Source organism: Schistocerca nitens, chromosome 11 (assembly GCF_023898315.1).
Source record: "Schistocerca nitens isolate TAMUIC-IGC-003100 chromosome 11, iqSchNite1.1, whole genome shotgun sequence".
Taxonomy (NCBI): domain Eukaryota; kingdom Metazoa; phylum Arthropoda; class Insecta; order Orthoptera; family Acrididae; genus Schistocerca; species Schistocerca nitens.
In genome coordinates this window covers 152,691,203-152,711,762 of record NC_064624.1, presented here as the reverse complement: position 1 = coordinate 152,711,762, position 20,560 = coordinate 152,691,203, and the positions used below count along the sequence as shown (strand labels likewise).

Genomic DNA, 20,560 nt, shown 5'->3' with positions numbered 1-20,560 from the left:
CGATGAATTTCATTCGTCAATCTCTACATTCCGACGGTGCAGTTGAAAAAGCTTAACTCCTACAAGAGGTACCTACATATGATGACCATGGGTGAACACGTTATTATTACTGCTCATTTTTGGGCAATCAATACTTTTTTCTAAGTGATGAGTTACTCCAGACAATTATTCCATATGACATTATTGTGTGGAAATGTGAAAATATGTAAGAAGGTTCATTTGTTTGTTCCCAAGACTAGCAATTATATAAGAAAAAAGTAGTTAAACGTAACTGTTTGAGCAGCTCAGTAATACAATTCTTCCAGTTCAAATGTCCAATAATATGTGCACTCAAAAATTTGGACTATTCTACTGTCTAATTAATTTTATTCATGTGCTACATCAGTTGTTGGTATGACTATTTGTTGTACATAACTGAACATGGTGCATTTTCTCAAAAATTTAGGACAGACAATTTTCAGAGAAAAGCTTGATTATTTGAAAAACATTGCTAACAATCTCTTCTGTTGATAATGGGATTTACTGCACTGCTAATCCCTTGTCCTTTGCTGATTCCAACAATTACAGTGCCAGGCTAAGATTTATTTATACTTAATCTTTTACTGCTCACTGTGTACAGAATGAGTAACATAGGTGACTGGTTACAAATCTGTCTGTCTGTCTTCCTCTCATGTTGTTCAACTCAATTTCAGTATGGTTTCTGTACAATGTTAAGATAACCTTTTGCTCGCTGCATTTTCTGTCTGATAACTTCAGGATTCCAAAAAGAATCTAAGACTTGACATGACAAAACAGTGAATACATTACGCCACTTGCTGTTGAATGACAGGAAGAAAATAACCTCATATTTTGTCCGATAAATACTTTTTTTAATATTTCAGCAATATTTATACATGCAAATGGCATAGCCACTGAATAACATTCTCTGATGGTATGCACAGGAAGTCAACGCAACAACGAAACCTTTGTGCGGGTACGAAGGTAACGTAAGAATGGGAAAGGAATAACAGGTTAACTGGCAGTAGTGTAGCACACCCATCGACTCGGTCCATCAACATACGCGGGCGTTGACGATGTTGACGAACTCTGGCTTGAGTGAGGCGCCGCCCACCAGGAAGCCGTCAATGTCTGCCTCCTGCGCCAGCTCCTTGCAGTTGGCCGCTGTGACGGAGCCACCATACATTATGCGTGTCTGCTCCGCCACCTGCGGGGACACGTTCGTTGACAGCCACGACCGCAACTGCTGGTGCACCTCTTGAGCCTGCACATTACAGCAATTGCACTCAGTCTCCAGAAAAAACGCAGACAAAAAGGAGTGACAAACTTTGAATAGTACTATAAAAGGGTGTATACGCGGACAAGAAAAAAATTCCCAAATTTCCCGGTTAAAATCACACTTTCTCCCAGGTGAAAATACACTTTTTCCATGTTAATTGACAGTATACTTTTCCTCCGAACTGTAAAACTTATCAATCCTTTGAATAGTTATGGTTTTATACACTGGCGTAGAACTTCCCAGACCTTTAGCAAACCAAACTCACTATATATTAAAAAAAATTGGAAAGATCTTTGATGTGCAACAACATGTACACTGCATATTTTCATATTATGAAAGTCTAAATTTAAATTCCACCAAACACCGCATGTTACTTTCCGAAGCATTGAAATCAAGATTGCAATGCGCTTTTGTAGCCAGTCATAGCTTGTCACGTGATCTCGCCAGCCGGTGAGAGTGGATCTTCTAGCGTAGAACATGTGATGTAGTCAGCTGATAGCAATATTACTGTCAAGTAGCGAGTGCACACAAACAGGGAAAGTTAATGGTTTAAATTAACATACACAGTGTTGCTACAAGAAAACCAAAGCTTTCACATACAATATTGGTCTCTACGACTAATAAGCTGCAAGAGAAGCTAAGCTTTCACATATAATGTTGATTTTTATGCGCGTGTTAGACTTTAAGGTACATCACACAAATGTGTCAGTAAAATTTTTAAGAAAGACATAAATTATGATTTTCTGAGCTCGAAATTTTTCTAAATGTACGTTCTCAAAGACTTTTTTTTTAAATGAGAGTCAAATCCTGTGTGATTTAAGAAATTCATCGTACATTCTTGCACATAATTCATCTTTGAAAGTAATGCTTTCCAAACAACCATTCGCAATATTTTCCAGTGACCTGTTAGAAATAGGTTCGTTTCAGTAGTTGCCAGAGAGCGCCAGAAACAGGCGTCACAACACTTGGGCAGCTACGATGATGCAGGAAGCCCGTATGTTCATAGGTGTAAAACATTAGAAGATCTTACATTATGTCATAAAAGAAACAAGACATCAGAGGATATTCCAAGAATATTGGAATTTCGCGAAGCATACTAAAATGCGTAATTCGGCTTAAAGTGCACAGTCATATGTCTAGATTCGGACATAAATTTTCTTGAGTACTGGTACTGTATTATCTCATCTTTGGTTCTTTATTATGGCATAACGCCATACGTGCTAGAAGATGAAAACATGCACTTTTGAAATGCAGCAAACAGTTGAAACTAGCCCATAGTATGGAATTAAATACTTCGTTTCAAATAAATTGACAGCCCCAGCGGAAAAGATTAATAAAAGTCTAATTTCTTTAGCAAACCGACAAAAATAACGTCATTATTCTGCAAGGCGATTAATGCTTGACTGTCAGAAAGGTGGAGATAAAACCTGAAACTAATAACATGTTTTAGCCTTCCGTAATTATGCAAACTTATTTTAATTCGAAACTTCCTGGCAGATTAAAACTGTGTGCCCGACCGAGACTTGAACTCGGGACCTTTGCCTTTCGCGGGCAAGTGCTCTACCAACTGAGCTACCGAAGCACGACTCACGCCCGGTACTCACAGCTTTACTTCTGCCAGTACCTCGTCTCCTACCTTCCAAACTTTACAGAAGCTCTCCTGCGAACCTTGCAGAACTAAAGTGCGCGTCATATATCTTGGCGGCCGAGTTTAGGTTCGTTCTGCGCACCTGACGTCACAAAACACAGTCAGCCAATGAACAGAGAACGACGTTGCCAGATCTCGCTGCAGTGCAGAGCACGGACGAGTGTCTTCAGTTTTAGAAACGTTCAGTCATAAATAAAGTAATAGAACAAAAGCCATGTCTTGATAGCAGACTTTCTTTTATCGAAAGTTTGTAAAAAGTGTTCTTTATACCAATTTCTTCATATTATATTAATTAATTAAACCAAACAAGCAATAAGACTCCTAATTCAGGCGATAACAAGGGAAGGTGTTTGTATCAATCTCACGAACCGCTTTTTCGCAATAAAGAACAGCGATAATTGTTTATTTCCTATTGTACTTCGACGAAGCACGAGTAATTCATAGTCATACTAATAGTGTTTGTCAGTATTTTGCTCAACATATTAGAATGTTTATGGAGTATTACTGCCACGCGAGCTGCGATAGCATAACGGTTAAAGTCCTGAGCTACTAAGCGAAAAGTAATGAGTTCAAACCTTGTGTGGTGCATAAAATTTTCTTTATTTAAAAACAATATCGAAGTGTCTTACTTCAAGAATTTTATTTGTTTGAATGGAGTTTTTTGAAATTTCTAGTGCTTTGTCTCTTCATTAACCCTTTCGCTGCTGCAGACACGTGTTCCCCGCATTCCGTGCTGTGCGCGATTTTGTCATCACTGCACTGCTTGCCTGTGCAGACACACGGTGTTCCGACTGCTTTGACACACTTTATCATTCGATTTCACAAAAACTATTTGGCCCAAAAATTTGATTTTTACACATCATCTTGACTGATGCCTTCCGCCCATAAATGACTAAATTTTGTTTCGATGTACAACGCAGTTATTGTGCAGCATTAAATGTAGTAAACCATTTCACGGAATTTTGAAGAGTTTGCAGAGGTAAAAGTCCATAGCGTATACTTTCCGTATGGTCGATTTTAGTTGCCACAATGTTGAGAATGAAATGTGGACAAGATACCTAAATTTCATATAAAATTTACTGTATAACAATATCTCATTTAATTTAAGTACCAAATAGGTGTCGTATGTAATATTGAGAAATATTCCATCTTTCGCGACTGTAATAAAAGTTTTATTTACACCAGGCGCTTTTGGCTTTATTTTAAAGCACTTCAATCAGTGAAAGGTATGGTACATACACAATGGTACTCATGTTCTCTTTCTTGTTTTTGTTCCACAGTCGCAGTTTTACCTATGGTACTGAAATATATTCCTCTTCTGCAACTGTAATAAGCGACTTATTTAGACCAGACGCGTTTCTCTCTTTTGAAGCATCTTTAGTGGACAGTATTTTGTCTCCTCCATTGCCAAGTCACCTTTCGTAGTTTTGTGCTGCGGTAACACAATATTCAACGTTTTTGTCGGCTGATCAGTGTTTTAGCAAATAAATGCTGTTTGTGTGTGCCACACACAAAATTATATTTGACATAGCTCTGAGCACTTCACTGACAGACGGTATATTCAAGTCCTAATGTTTTTGTAAGTCCACAGTTTTGTTTAATGTATTTTGTCTACTTCCTTTTGATTGATTGAAGTGCTTTAAAATAAAGCCAAACGTGCCCAGTGTAAGTAAAACTTTTGTTACAGCCGCGAAAGGTGGAATATTTCTCAATATTACATACGACACTTATGTGGTACTTAAATTAAATGAAATATATAGGTATCTTGTCCACATTTCATTCTCAACATTGTGGCAACTAAAATCGACCATACGGAAAGTATACTCTATGGACTTTACCTCTGCAAACTCTTCAAAATTTCGTGCAGTGGTTTACTATATTTAATGCTGCATAATAACTGCGTTGAACATCGAAACAAAATTAAGTCATTTATGGGGGGAAGGTATCAGTCAAGAAGATAGGTAAAAATCTAATTTTTGAGCCAAATAGTTTTTGTGGAATCGAATGATAAAGAGTGTCAAAGCAGTCGGAACACCGTGTGTCTGCACAGGCGAGCAGTGCAGTGACAAAATCGCCCACAGCGCGGAATCCGGGGTGCACGTCTCTGTAGCAGCGAAAGGGTTAATGCGGCCGTGGTAGCTTTACTTCATGAACTGCGCGCTCCCCCCTAAACGTAAGCTTGCGAACTATGCTGTACTATGGCGCTGCTTCTCTTGGCGCGTGTGTCGTGTGCAACTGGCAACGCAGCAATCTCCCGCGTCTAGGCGGGCATGCGCGAGCCGCCAAGATAAAAGAATTGAACTATAACACTCCTGAAAGAAAGGATATTGTGGAGACATGGCTTAGCCACAGCCTGGGGGATGTTTCCAGAATGAGATTTTCACTCTGCAGCGGAGTGTGCGCTGATATGAAACTTCCTGGCAGATTAAAACTGTGTGCCCGACTGAGACTCGAACTCGGGACCTTTGCCTTTTGCGGGCAAGTGCTCTACCAACTGAGCTACCGAAGCACGACTCACGCCCGGTACTCACAGCTTTACTTCTGCCAGTACCTCGTCTCCTACCTTCCAAACTTTACAGAAGCTCTCCTGCGAACCTTGCAGAAGTAACACTCCTGAAAGAAAGGATATTGCGGAGACATGGCTTAGCCACAGCCTGGGGGATGTTTCCAGAATGAGATTTTCACTCTGCAGCGGAGTGTGCGCTGATATGAAACTTCCTGGCAGATTAAAACTGTGTGCTCGATCGAGACTCGAACTCGGGACCTTTGCCTTTCGCAGGCAAGTGCTCTACCAACTGAGCTACCGAAGCACTACATTGCGTACGTCTCATGATCCGATTGGCAGACTTTCTGGTCACATAAAGGAACACCAACTAATACCTATTTCCGAAACGAATAAACAAACACGAAGAAACTGCCGGGTACGTTACAAAAATTTTTTTAAAAAAAGAGGACATCAAACTTAATGTGCAAGTCTTGTGGACTTAAGACAAAGTTCAGGGTACAAAATCAATAAGTACTTATAGGAAAGAGAGCCTGTGCTAAATAGCTGGTGACAAATGAGGTGGGCAGACAAACCAAGGAAGCAGGACAGAATATTTTGTGAACATAACTACCTGTTGTAGTTGACACAGAAATGTAAACACACACACACACACACACACACACACACACACACACACACACACACACACACACAGTTTACCTGCTGAGGGGTTGCAGTCTTGCCAGTGCCGATTGCCCACACAGGTTCATATGCCAGCACGACGCGACTCCAGTCGGTTATCTTGTCAGCGATTGCCTTCGTCTGCGCAAACACGACATCCGTGGTACGTCCTGATTCGCGTTCCTCCAGCTTCTCCCCGATGCACGCAATAATCGAAAGGCCCGACTCCAGAGCGTGCGCACATTTTTCTGCAATCAGCTACAAACCACATAATTTAGTTTACTCATACGATAGTGTAGGACTATGCGAGGCAGTGCTGATGTTAAGACATGTTAGAAAATAGTTGAAGGAAGAAAAACTTACACCCATAACGTTTATAAATACAGATAACCATTATGACTATGCTGACTGGTACACACCCTTTGAAATTATCATGGATAAAAACAGGAAGCAAAAGGTAGTGCACAAGTTTTACAGAAACCAGACTGCAGTTATAAGACTCTAAGAATATGGAAAGAAAGCAGTGCTTCAGAAGGGAGTGAGATGGGGTTGAAACCTACCCCCATGTTATTCAAGCCATCCACAGAGAAAGCAGTAAAGGAACCCAAAGAGAGATTTTGAAAGTAAATTAAAAATCGTGGGCAAGAATTTAAAATTCTTCGAAATTTATTCACTGACTGAATTCCTCGACATCAACTGAGTTAGGTGTAGTTGTACATCCCAATGACATATGAAAACTTGTGCCACACAGTACTCGAACCCAGATTTCCCACTTGTGGTCCACTTAACTTCGGCTATCTGTGCACGTTCCCTGGACTGACGCAAACTTCCATATGCCACACTATCTACATCCTTACATTATGGTCCATTAGACCTAATACAACTGATGCACTGGAATTTGCAGTAAGCAAATACATGTTGTAAGTGTTTCATACAGTTGTGGATTGTCACTAGAGTGTGTGTTCTTTTACCCATGCACATAAGAAAGAAATTTGAAGTTTCATGTTTTCAAATGACAGCATTAATTCTGGCAGAGACTGAGGATGACTTGGAACCACCAGTTGAATGGAATGGGTAATATCTTAAAAAGAGGTTATACGATGAACATCAAGTAATCTAAGAGTAATGGAATGTACTTAAATCAAGTGGTGCAGTGGGAATTAGATTATGCAATTAGACACTGAAAGATGTAAACAAGTTCTGCTGCACGGACAGTAAAATAACTGGCAATAGCCAAAGTAGAGAAAATATAAAATGCAGACTCCCAATAGCAAGAAAAATATTCCAGAAAAGGAGAAAGCTGTTAACACTGAATATAAATTTAAGTGGTAGAAAGTATTTCCTGAATGTATTTGGTTGGAGCATAGTCATATATAATAGTGAAGCATGTATGATACAAAGTTTAGACAAGGAATGAAAAGAGTCGTTACTGAATGAAACTGAGGAAACAACTGATCAAAAGATAGGACCAGTCGATAGGACACGCCCTGAGGTATCAATGGTGGTCAATTTAGTAACAGAGGAAAATGTGAGGGGGTGAAAATGTAGAGGCAGACCTACACATGAATACAGCAAACAGGCTCAAACGGGTTTAAGTTGCAGTAGCCACACACAGATGAAGACCACAGAACAGGTTAATGTCTCTTTATGCTTTATTACAGTAAACTTTTTCTCACACTGTACTCGCTACATGTGTGTGTTACAGTCTGTACCCTGTTAAAGGTTGTACCCTGGTGAGGTTTACTGTCAATAGTCAATTACACGTAAGAAAAATTTTTTTTCCATAAATACAGTATTCTGCTATAGGGCAGAAATCTGGCAGCCAGGGTAGCAAGTACAGAAGGTGGGCTCGAAATAGCACACTGCAATTAAGATGTTACATTCACAAGTGATCAACCAATTCTTTTAAAAAAATTATTCTGGCTGCAGAACTATGAGCTGAAAAAAATTTTGAAAATAATGTAGTGCAAAAACAGTAGTCTATGGGAGAGAGGGGGGAGGGGGGAGGGAAGAGAGGGGGGGAGGAGGAGAGGGGGGAGATACAAGTAATTAATAGTACTCACTTCATCTGTTTCACCAAAAACATTTCTTCGCTCAGAGTGGCCAATAATAACCCATTTAACGCCAATATCCAGTATCATTGCAGGGCTTATTTCACCTGAAACAACAAACAATAATCATCAGAGGACAATGAAACCTTTAATTTAAAGATCAAGGAAGTAGAAACCCAGAAGCACAAGTAAGCAGGATTCCAGGGACTGTGCAATCCTAGATAAAATCTTTCAGGGCAAAGCACAATAACATTCTGCTGAAAATGTGTGTCTGTGCCAATAGACGCAATCGTAGTTGGCTTGCTGAGACTTTCCAACTGGCACCACAGGCAGTGCTAAATTCACTGCCAACCACAACTGCAGCCCAATTGGCAATCTCTGCACTGCTGGCAATGAGATGGACTTCTGCGTTGTGATAAGCGGCACCACAGGCAGCACGAGACGATTCATATTCAGCTCTGGTGTACAACAATTTTAATACAGAGTTCCAGGGTTGCTGTTCGTAGCTACAGTTCACAGTGGAAGCCTGTGAGATAGTCTTCAAGTAGAGTCGTCTATAGATAGCCTTTGCATAGGGACAAATGTTTACTACAGTGATTGACAGTGTGGCTTCTGGACAGACACAGTCTTGTTGACATTGTATTCAGTAAAGCACACCTTGACAGGCCACTGCTTAGTTGTATCTCTCCGCAAGCATATCCAATGAGTTGCTGCACAACTTCAGTTAAGTATCACAGCACAATAAAGTTCATATGCGTGTGTGTGTGTCACTAATTTGCTTGCACCGTTTCAGTTCCTCCGACCACCCTGCTGCACCTAAATCTAATACTTGTGCAAGCTGTTCTATCCATATGACTTGTACACATCAAAACAAGTAAAGAGCACACAGTTTGATAATATCCCAATGAATTCCCAGGCAGAGCCATCAAAGAAGACTGTCAAAATACCAGCTTTTATTTTACCTTGCAGTATCGTGAAAGTTACGCTAACAGATCTTTTTACAGGTGGGTCTATGCCGAAAGTCATGTTGAGGACACCAAGGAAAGTAAGCACACACAAGAGGTACAAAACTAGGCAGCAAAACTCACATTTATGGATTACAGGGTTCTTAGAAAACTTGCCTGAACAGTAACAAACAAGTGACTTGACAAACAGGTGAGTATTTGTTTCAAAATCACGAGTGGCATTCGATACGTAATGCGATACATTTACTTTCTGAAAGCGGTTTGGTTTTCATTCGTGAATCCAGTACACCATATTATTTCCCACAAAACCCTATTTTCAACATAAACTCCACTGAATGCAACGGCCTTGCAGCACTTTACTGGGAAGGTCCGTAAGCTTGCATGGTACCATACTGCTGATCGACATCTGAGCCAACTTCTTCCTGCATAAATAACCTCTATCATCCATGTACTGCTTCCCACAGAGCAAATTCTTCATTGGGCCATCCAGATGAAAGTCTGAAAGTGCGAGATTCGGGCTGTAGGATGGATGTGTGCAGACTTGTGTGAGGGCTTGCATTATCACAGAGGAGGAGAAGTTTGTTTGAATTTTTGTGGCGACGAATGCACTGAAGTCATTTCTTCAATTTCCGGTGGGTAGCACACAGCCGGCATGCTGGAGATCGGACCGGTTTGCGTGACATTGTTGTGACGATGACCGATGAGTCATCAAACGACTCATCACGCTTTAGTTCACTACCAGGTCTCTGTGATGCTCTGATTTTCTGCCAAAAGAAACTCAATGACAGTTTTCTACTCGGAACACACCTCTGTTACAGACAGTATAGCGTCACCACCTACTGAAACTTCATGAAACTATAGGGGCTGAAGCAAGAATGTTCGACAATGTCCCACAGCAAATTCTGAGTTTTTTAACTGAAATTGGCTGATTGAAAAAAAAAAGTGTGCACTACTTATTGAAAGCTCATCCTATTTGAGGATGAGCATGGTCATTACAACTGGACTGTATGCAACAGATGCACGACACTGATGACAAAAGCAATTATGAGGGTCATCCATTAAGTCCTTAGAAAGTACAAGAGATGGCAGTCTTAGTATCAAAACAGTTCGCTGGTAGTAAGCACCATCTGTTGCTAGAGGGGAGGTTACATTATAGTTGTATCCATCACCTAGCTTCATTGTTCCAGTCGATTTAAGCAACAAGCATATGATTACTTTAAAACATGGGAAAAAATGAGTTTCAAGTGGTGATTAAACACATCTATTTAAAAGGCTTAACAGTGAAACCGATCAGAAGTTGAGTTGGATGAAGTTCACGACATCTGCTCCTGTGTTGCAACTGTTTACAATTGGGTAAATCAATTTAAATGTGGCTGTACATCCACACGAGATTAATTCCATTTGAGACATCCAACAAACGTGACCACCACCAAAATTACTGACAAAATCGATAACGTGATTTTGAACGATTGACAGATGGAAGTGCGTAAAATAACTGAAGCCACATGCATCTCACAAGGTACTGTGTTTTCAACTTTGCATGAATAATTGGCTGTGAAAAAGATCTCAGCAAGATTGGTGCCATGTTTGCTCATAGTGGAGAATAAACGCTTCTGTGCCGTCAACACTGAGACTATTTTGGAACTTTGTCATCACAATCCTGCCAGGTTTCTGTTTGAATACCTAACTGAGGACAAAACATGGGTACACAACTATACTCCAGAGATTAAAGAACAATCAAAATAGTGTGTTTAAGATTAATGGACCCCAAAGATGGAAAAGAATGTGAAATTGGCTGGCAAGATGATGGCCATGGTCTTTGGGACGCATGCAGAATCATCCGCATTGACTACTTACAAAAGGATGAATAATAACTGGAGAGTATTATGCATCATTACTGGACCAGTTAAGTGAAGAATCAGGGAAAAAGTCCGTATCTGAAAAAGATCTTTCCCCATCATGTAAATGCAGAATTCTCTGATTGCGCACAGTATAGCAGCAGCTAGTGATAATTGGGGGTATCTGTCTCTTACTGTGTATTAACATATTACTTGGCAGAATGCACACTGAAGGGAAATGTCATTTCAAGACTTTGTTAAAAACAGAAGCTAATATTACGTTCTTGTAGTACTTTCTTTCAATTTCTGGTAAAAGTTTGGACTCCTGTCACTGTAACATTACTCTGGAATCCAAAAAAGTTAATGTCACCACAGTGGTGATTAGGAATCCTGTGAATTTTTTGCTGCTCAATGTGATGATACAGCATACACCAAGAGAAGCCATCAACATAAAATGCATGAAGATTGTCTTACGCAAAATGGTGGTTAAACTTACAAAAATATTTAACCCTTCGGTGGGCACAGTTTTTGTAAGGACTCAGCAAATTATTATTTTTTTCTTTTTTTGTACCTTATTAGGATAATGATCAACTGAATATATTTAATTTCTGATCATTTTACGAGGGTTGCCCAGTAAATAATGCCCCATATTTTTTTTTCTCCAGAAGTATTTATTCCACAACAATCAAATTTACATATGTGAAAGACTGATGTTTTGTCTACTTGCTTTATTTTTCCACATAATCTCCTTCAAGTTCGACGGCCTTTTTCCAGCGAGACACAAGAGCGTGTATTCCCTGCCGGTAAAAATCTTTACTCTGCCTACGGAGCCAGGTTGTCACTTCGTGAATCACTTCTTCGTCATCGGCAAAACGTCTTTCACGAATGAAATTCTTCATTGGCCCAAACAAGTGAAAGTCTGAAGGAGCCAAATCGGGGCTGTAGGGTGGATGGGGTAACACTATCCAACCCAGTTTCGCGATGTGTTCACAAGTCCTCAAACTTGTGTGAGGACGAGCGTTATCATGCTGAATCAAAACATCCTGTGGGTTAACATGACGCCCAAGGCGCCGGAAGCGCTGTTTAAGTTTGTCTAATGTTTTGACATAAGCCTCTGAATTAATGGTACTGCCTTTTGGCATCACATCAATGAGAATTACGCCCTCGCAATCCCAAAACACAGTCATCATGACTTTTCCGGCTGAAGGACCTGTTTTGAATTTTTTCTTCTGTGGAGAATAAGCATGACGCCATTCCATCGATTGTCTTTTTGTTTCGGGCTCAAAATAATGCACCCAAGTTTCATCACCTGTCACAATCTGTGACAAAAAGGCCTTCCCGTCAACGTGAAAGCGTCGCAACAAATCGAAAGAAATGTCTTTTCTTTGGGATTTGTGATCGACAGTAAGACACCGAGGAACCCATCTTGCACACACTTTTGAGTATCCAAGCTGATTGATAATCACATCCACACTTCCTTTGCTTACTGACAACTCCAGTGCCAATTGTCGAGTCGTAATGCGTCGATCCCGTCGAATGAGAACATCAGCCCGCTGCAACATGTCAGGCGTGACAGCCGTGGGAGGCCTTCCCGACCGCGGCAAATCTCGGAGCTCCGCAGCACCGCCCTCTGATGCTTTCACCCTCTGTGCCCAGCGACCAACAGTACTCCTATCGACTGCAGATGTTCCGTAGACGTTGCACAAGCGTTTATGAATATTGCCCACGGTTTCTTCCTCTGCTACGAGAAATTCAATCACTGCACGTTGTTTCTGACGGATGTCACTTGCAGACGCCATTTTAGAACATTCCTACACCACCGCTCTCTGTCGGAGGAAACTGAAACTTTGCGTACACACGCGGGAAACTTCAAATAACTCGCACCTAAAGTTTCACATTTCTAATATTTTTTATTTCGGAGAAAAAAAATATGGGGCATTATTTACTGGGCAACCCTCGTATTTTGGATATTTATTAAAACTATCGTGGGCAGTATTCTTCCCACAATCCTTTTGTGTGCTGTTTGAGGATGCCATTACACAAACTTTGAATTGACACTGAACACATCTGGGGAAGACGACTTGATATGTACCAGATTTAAAAATCTGGCAACTTATGCTTCAGCCCACGAGTGTGGGATACTGTAGAAATGAACCAATTGTGTTCCGAGTTCACAAGTGACAAAGGTAGTAATCTCTCAGCACAAAGGTAGTAATCTCTCAGCAAACAAAAACTCATTGCTGTAGTCATTTTGATGCACCTGGTACAATGTATTACCAAAAGATGCTGGCCACATCTTGAATTAGTAAGACATATTCCCAAAAGCATAGCAACACAATAAAGTTGGTGGTAAGTATGTCTCCTACAGTCCACAAAGGGAAATATTAGTTTTGTGGTAATTATATTTCCCATGGCCCATAAAAGACATATGAGATGTTTAATGACAAATGCTGTATTTCACAACAAACAGAAACTACAGCTTGTGCTGTGGACTATCACTACTAGTCAGAAGGAGGGTAAAGAAACACGGTTATTGATAAGTGTACTTGCTGTGGCCTGCAAAATGGTTAAATAGAATAGACAAACAGTTAGAAACAACTAAAGACTCTTTGTTGCAGACAACAAACCCACTGGCGGTTATAAAAAAAACGCTACTGGCCATTCAAATTGCTACAAGGAGAAATACAGATGATAAACGGGTATTCATTGGACAAATATACTATACTATAACTGACATGTGATACATCTTCACGTAATTTGGGTGCATGTAACCTGAGAAATTAGTACCCAGAACAATCACCTCTGGCCGTAATAACAGCCTTGACACGCCTGGGCATTGAGTCAAACAGAGCTCGGATGGCGTGTACAGTTACAGCTGCCCGTGCAGCTTCAACACGATAGCACAGTTCATCAAGACTAGTGACTGGCGTATTGTGACGAACCAGTTGCTCAGCCACCATTGATCAGACGTTTTCAATTGGTGAGAGATCTGGAGAATGTGCTGGCCAGGGCAGCAGTCGAACATTTTCTGTATCCAGAAAGGCCCGTACAGGAACTTGCAACATGCGGTCGTGCATTATCCTGCTGAAATGTAGGGTTTAGCAGGGATCGAATGAAGGGTAGAGCCACGGGTCGTAACACATCTGAAATGCAACATCCAACGGCACAAAGTGCTGTCAATGCAAACAAGAGGTGGCCGAGACGTGTAACCAATGGCACCCCATACCATCATGCCAGGTGATACGCCAGTCTGACGATGACGAATACATGCTTCCAGCATACATGCTTCCAGTGTGTGTTCACCGCGATATTGCCAAACACAGATGCAACCATCATGATGCTGTAAACAGAACCTGGATTCACCAAAAAAATGACGTTTTGCCATTCGTGCACTCAGGTTCGTCGTCGAGTACACCATCGCAGGCCCTCATGTCTGTGACGCAGCGTCAAGGGTAACCGCAGCCATGGTCTCCAAGCTGATAGTCCATGCTGCTGCAAACGTCATCGAACTGTTCGTGCAGATGGTTGTTGTTTTGCAAACATGCCCATATGTTGACTGGGAACGAGACGTGGCTGCACAATCCGTTACAGCCATGCGGATAATATGCCTGTCATCTCAACTGCTAGTGGTACGAGGCCGTTGGGATCCAGCAGAGCGTTCCGTATTTCCCCTCCTGAACCCACCGATTCCATATTCTGCTAACAGTCATTGGATCTCGACCAACGCGAGCAGCAATGTCGCGATACGATAAACCACAATCGCGATAGGCTACAATCCGACCTTTGTCAAAGTCGAAAATGTGATGGTACGCATTTCTCCTCCTTACACAAGGCACCACAACGTTTCCCTAGGCAACGCCAGTCAACTGCTGTTTGTGTATGAGAAATCGGTTGGAAACTTTCCTCATGTCAGCACGTTGTAGGTGTCGCCACCGGCGCCAACTTTGTTTGAATGCTCTGAAAAGCTAATCATTTGCATTTCCCAGCATCTTCTTCCTGTCGGTTAAATTTCATGTCTGTAGCACGTCATCTTTGTGGTGTGGCAATTTTAATGGCCAGTAGTGTAAATATAGTTATATTCATGAAGAATCTTAACTCCAAAAGAAAAGTCAGAAGCAAAAATGCCTCAGTACACAAGATAATGCGGTGGTTACAGGATGAACTAAAATGGTTGTTACAGATGCGAACAAAAAAGCACTGGTTTCAGAGAATCTTGGATGTACACTGTAGATAAGTTCAACTTTGAAAATGGAATGCAATGTAAAAGAACGCTGTCTTTCAAAATTACAGCGGTGACCCTGGAGTCCCAGTCCGCATCTACGCACTGATCCACAATACTGTCAATGATCATTCTGGATGGTTGGTTACTTTCAAGAACCTACCACAAACTTTGCACCACAAGTGAAAATAGTAATGTTCTGCATAGAAAGTCGTCTGGTAGACACATCGCATTCTGGGAAATTGTGAAAAGAAAAAGGCATCACACTTTTCCTTCATTGTGTGAAAAACAAATCCTGTCTACAAGTTTCTTGCTAAGGCCAAACACTTTTAATCATCATAAGCCACACTTCAAACTCTCACTGACAAAGATGTATTGCTATATCAGATTCCATCTGATCTGACAAACTTTCGTCAACTGTTAGACTTAGCATTTGACAAAGCATACCATAAGCATAGGAAACTACTATGGAGAGATCACTGCAGTTTTCAGTCTACCATCGTGACAATATTCTTACGCTGACATCAGCAGTACACTAGTTTTTACTCCCCTCTGTTTGCAACTCCAATTAAATATGTACAGCAGGCCTCAAAATACAGTGATATTAAGCAGGCCTTGCTCCTAACTAAGGCCGTTTCCTCTACGAACAAAGACATACTGCTACTTAATCTAAAAACAAAGACAGACTGCTACTTAGAGCAGTCAATAAATATACTTAATTTATGTTTATGACACACAAAAACTGTATGTTTGGAATATTATACCAATATTTCATACACTATTTGCGAAAGTTAGAAGAAAGAAAATTAATGAAGAAGTGTTGGAAATTCTGAGTTATGTGCACTCCACGAAATTTGGAACTCATGTTACAGGAAAAATATAGGTGATTTTTCTTTATGAATATATAGTTAACTTTCAATCGCTTTCAACTGGTGATCCACCACTCTCATCAGAATAACAATGGTGACAGTGACAAGATATCAGCGTGAGAGATTCAGGGCTGTACATCAGGCAGTTGCAAGCACAGAAAACTTACGGAAAATGATATTTCACTTTTATTTCCAGTTCATGTCAGTAGCTAAAACTTTGCTCAGGAAAGTAGTTCGATTACTAAAGTGAAAAAAATAGTATTGGCCTTACTTGACTTGGCAAGTTGAGACAGGTAGCTGTGGGTACATCCACTTGCTACAATTCTACTCCTTATTTACCTAATTTTTTGTATGTAGCACTTATACTATAGTTATATTCAATGACTATTTTCTTATTCAAGCAGATGTTCACAAAACTTTATTGTTCAATGAATAATATGATTTCTAACAATACAATAATTAGTTCACTTGGAAACAGTTTATTTAAAAAAAATTATTATAAGTGTCAATCCCTACAGAACACATGAAGCTGAGGTTTTCAATAACCAAATATCTGGTTATTTATAACATCATTATGCCTCAGTCAATAGCCCATTTGCTCGTCTTCTCAGAAACACTATACTATTTCCAACACTTCTTATTAAAAAAAAAAAATATTCATAATTAAAATTCTTGCATGCCAGAATGTTCCAATCTAAAACTGTGATTCCAAAATTCAGAACCATAGTTTTGTTCCTCTGAATTTTCTGATTCTGAAAAATGGCCATTTTCACTGCACAAGTTTGTTAGTTTGCCATTTACTTGACTTTTTTTAGCCTTTTTTTGTTAGGATTTGTGAATCTGTGTGGAAGCAGAAACGGGTTTCATAAAACAGTTCCTATAATGTTTATTTTTTCATTATCCAACTCACAGTTAAACAAGATTTGATATTTTGCCAAGCATAATGTTGATTCTGTAATTTTGCTCACTTTCCTGATATAAAATATAATGACAGAATTTGAAATTTATTCTTATGATAACTATAAATACACATAATGTAGAATGTCAGTCAGCCAGTCCAAGCTCCACTATTAAATTGTGGCCATCTCCATTTTGTTAGCAGTCTGTCAGATTCAGCAAAAGTCATACAAAAATTGAACATCTCTATTTTAATTACTCTGTGAATACATTAAATTAATTAAAAATGACTAGCTTTTATGTGCAGTGACTATATACATGTACAAAACTTCACATTATGTGCGAGTCAGAATTGGAGAGTGTAATGTTCCCAACTTTTACACGAAATTTATCCAAATTAATGTAACTATGCCAGACACCTCTGGACAATAAATCGATAACCATATAAAAACATTAGTATACACAGCCGTGAAACAAGGGCACCACTCTCTTTTCTCTTTTTTGCTCTGCTCTTTTCTTTTCTTTTTGCCGCTGTGCTTGTCTGTCGGTTAGCTTGATTCATGTTACATAATTAATTCTGTGGATTCGATGAAATGATCGTAGGAGATCTTTCTTCGACTTTTAATTAATTATCTGCAACAGGAACTGTCATTAGAAATCAGAATAGCAAGTGCGTGCATTTGAATATTGCGCATTTCATGTAGAGCATTTTTTGTTTTAAATATTAGGCTGTGTGGAATTGTGTAAATTGGCTTATATTTCTATAAAATATACTGTTAAAGTTTAACCACATTTCATTTACAACCCTGTCCTCCCTTTACAGATTCATAATTTTGGTTATTATACAGGCTGTTTGAAAAAGAACTCCCTAGTTTCAAGTATAAATTTAATGGGGAAATAAATGAAAAATTACATCAATGAGTACATATCATGAAAGAGAATTCCTTCAACTTTTGTTTAATGTTAATAGGTTTCAACTTGGGATCCATTTGTTGCCCTGCACAAGGCGAGACTTCTCACCACGTATTCACCAACATTTCAGCATTTCTTATGTGGCCTCGAAGTCCAGTGCGGTAAGTCTGGGCTTTGTGGTGGTCAAAGTATTGGGCCAGCCCTTCTATCCTCCTTCCTGGAAAGTGAGTCTCAAGAGCCACATGCACATGGTTACTGTAATGAGGTGGGGCGCCATCTTGTTGGAAAAACACAAGCCCCTTTCCCACGTCAATATCATCCATTTGGGGAAAGACATACTCTGTCAACATGCCACAGCAAACATCCCTGTGTATTTTTTTTTTTTTTCTACAAAAGTGAAAGGACCAATCACACGATCTTCAATCAAACTGCACCAGACATCACCACTGGGAGGGTCACGTCGATGCTGAATAACTTCATTTCGATGCTCTTTGTTTTGGTAGAGGGGACAGTAGATGCTGGACACCATTTGTGACAAACAGCCACATTGAGGAACAAACAACTGAATGTCAGTGTCTTACGATTGACAGCTACAGCACAATTATCACCAAAAATCGATAATATGGATCAAGTAACACATTGAGCTGATATACAACACAAAGCTAACGAATCCCTATTATTAATCGACCAACAAGGATGAAATTTCTATAAAATTTTAATTTAGTATGAAGTGGTGTATTCCGGTTGTCCAAGTAACATCAGAGATTATATCTGTAAGTTCAAAACGAATGATGACACTTCATTCTTTTGAAAACCGTATTCAATACCAGTGAGTTTGAAGGAAGCAGTTCGGCATGAGATTAACAAAAGGATTGATGATAATATTATGGAACGTATTTCCAGTGTAATGAATTATCTTCTGGTTGTAGTGAAGAAAGCTACAGATGGGGTACGATTAGTCTTAGAGGCTCGTACATTGAATTGACGTACAGAGACGGAGACAGATCGACTATTAATATCGACGAATTGTTATCCCAAGTTTGAAAAGGCAAAATTCTTTAGCACAATGGACTTGACCGTGGGATATTGGCAGATAAAAATACACCCAGAAAATAAACAAATAGATGGTATCTCAATAATATCAGCTACGTGGGAGGAACATTGTCTAACTTTGTGCAAGAGTCTGAAAAAATTTGAAGGAAAAGGTATTATGGTGAAGCTGTCTAAATCATTTTTTGCACACCAAGAACTTAAAGTTCTTGGGTCATCTTATAAGGGTAAAGGGAATTACACCAGACCCCGAATGCAAAAAAGCTATCAAAGAATGCCTGCACCCCAGAAATCTAAGACAATTAAAAGGATTTATAGGTGTGGATACTATCGACGGTACATACAAGGGCAAGAGTTAAATGACCTGAGAATTTTATGTTTAATAAGAAAGAGAGTACCATGGACTTGGGATCAAGGTGCAAATGGTGCACTTGAAAACGTTAAAAGAACGCTTGTTGAGTCACCCATATTACATCATCCAGTTATGGGCGAACCGTTTAAATTTTCAATGGATGCATTTGATTACGGTGTTGCTGCTGAACTTTTCCAAGGAGAATGGGATCCAAGTAATTTAGAACACAGAACCATATATTTTGCTAGCTGTAGCCTAAATAAGCATGAACTAAATTACACAGCTACCGAAAAGGAACTATTGGCGAATGTGCAGAGTATTCAAAAATTTCAAACACTAGTACGGGGATCAGAAATCCGTATTTATACAGATCATCAAGCTTTATCCTTTCTAATGAGTAGTTGATTACTACACAGTAGGTTGATGCGATCGAAGCTTTTCCTACAGCAATATGATATTAAGATACAATACGTAAAATGTTCTGAAAATATTGTACCTGATGTTTTATCGAGGCTACCCATCCCATAGGAATGGAAGAATTGAAACGTACAGAAGGGCCCGGCATTGTTTTTGCCATTAGTTTTATGTCAGCAGAATATCCGAACATCAAGGTAAAAGAAATGGCTCAAAGAATAACAGGAAATGTCCATCACGATCCTTATTTCACCGAAATATTTTCTGTGTGTATCCAGAACTCGTTACCTCCTAGTCAATTAGGAAAATGGAAAATTATAGATCATAACTTGTCTTGAAGTTACAGCGTAACATCACAGCGATGGCGCTTATGCATACCGAAAGTAATGGAAGACGAACTTGTGTGGTATGTTCAACACATAACATGGACACTTCGGAATCAAAAAATGTATATATCATATGAATAAATTTTATTATTTCAAGAAACTAGGTCATAAAATAGCATCTTTTATTAGAACCTGTGAAACTTGCCAAAAAGTAAAAGAGAATAATACTCAAGTGAAATACAAACTGCATCCTATTACTCCCGTCACTACATGACCTGACAGCAACAGATTTTTTTTGAACCAATTCCACAAGGAAAGGGGAGTAGTATCATATATTTTGGTTATCATAGAATGCTAGTCAAAATATGTTAAACTATATGCTATTAAAAGAGCAAATACGCAGACAGTTATACACTGTTTACAACAATACTTTCAAGAAGTAGGTAAACTAAAACGGTTTCTTGTGGATAATGGACCACAATTTGTGAGTAGTGAATTTAGAGAATTCCTAGCGTGGGAAAATATTCAACAAGTGTTAATATCCAATTATAACCTGTCATCAGATCCGTGTGAATGA

General features: G+C 39.6%; 1 protein-coding gene across 1 annotated transcript in view; it reads right to left on the bottom strand.

Annotated features, from left to right (window-relative positions):
* Positions 1-847: 847 nt before the first annotated feature.
* The window catches only part of LOC126213053 (triosephosphate isomerase), a 38,486-nt gene continuing 18,773 nt past the window's right edge, over positions 848-20,560 (bottom strand). Inside the window, exons 3-5 of the mRNA XM_049940624.1 lie at positions 8,154-8,248; positions 6,130-6,348; positions 848-1,261 (exon numbers count right to left, since the gene is read on the bottom strand). Of these exons, the coding sequence (XP_049796581.1) occupies positions 1,052-1,261; positions 6,130-6,348; positions 8,154-8,248 (524 nt within the window). The 3' untranslated portion in view covers positions 848-1,051. The remainder of the gene's footprint in view (positions 1,262-6,129; positions 6,349-8,153; positions 8,249-20,560) is intronic.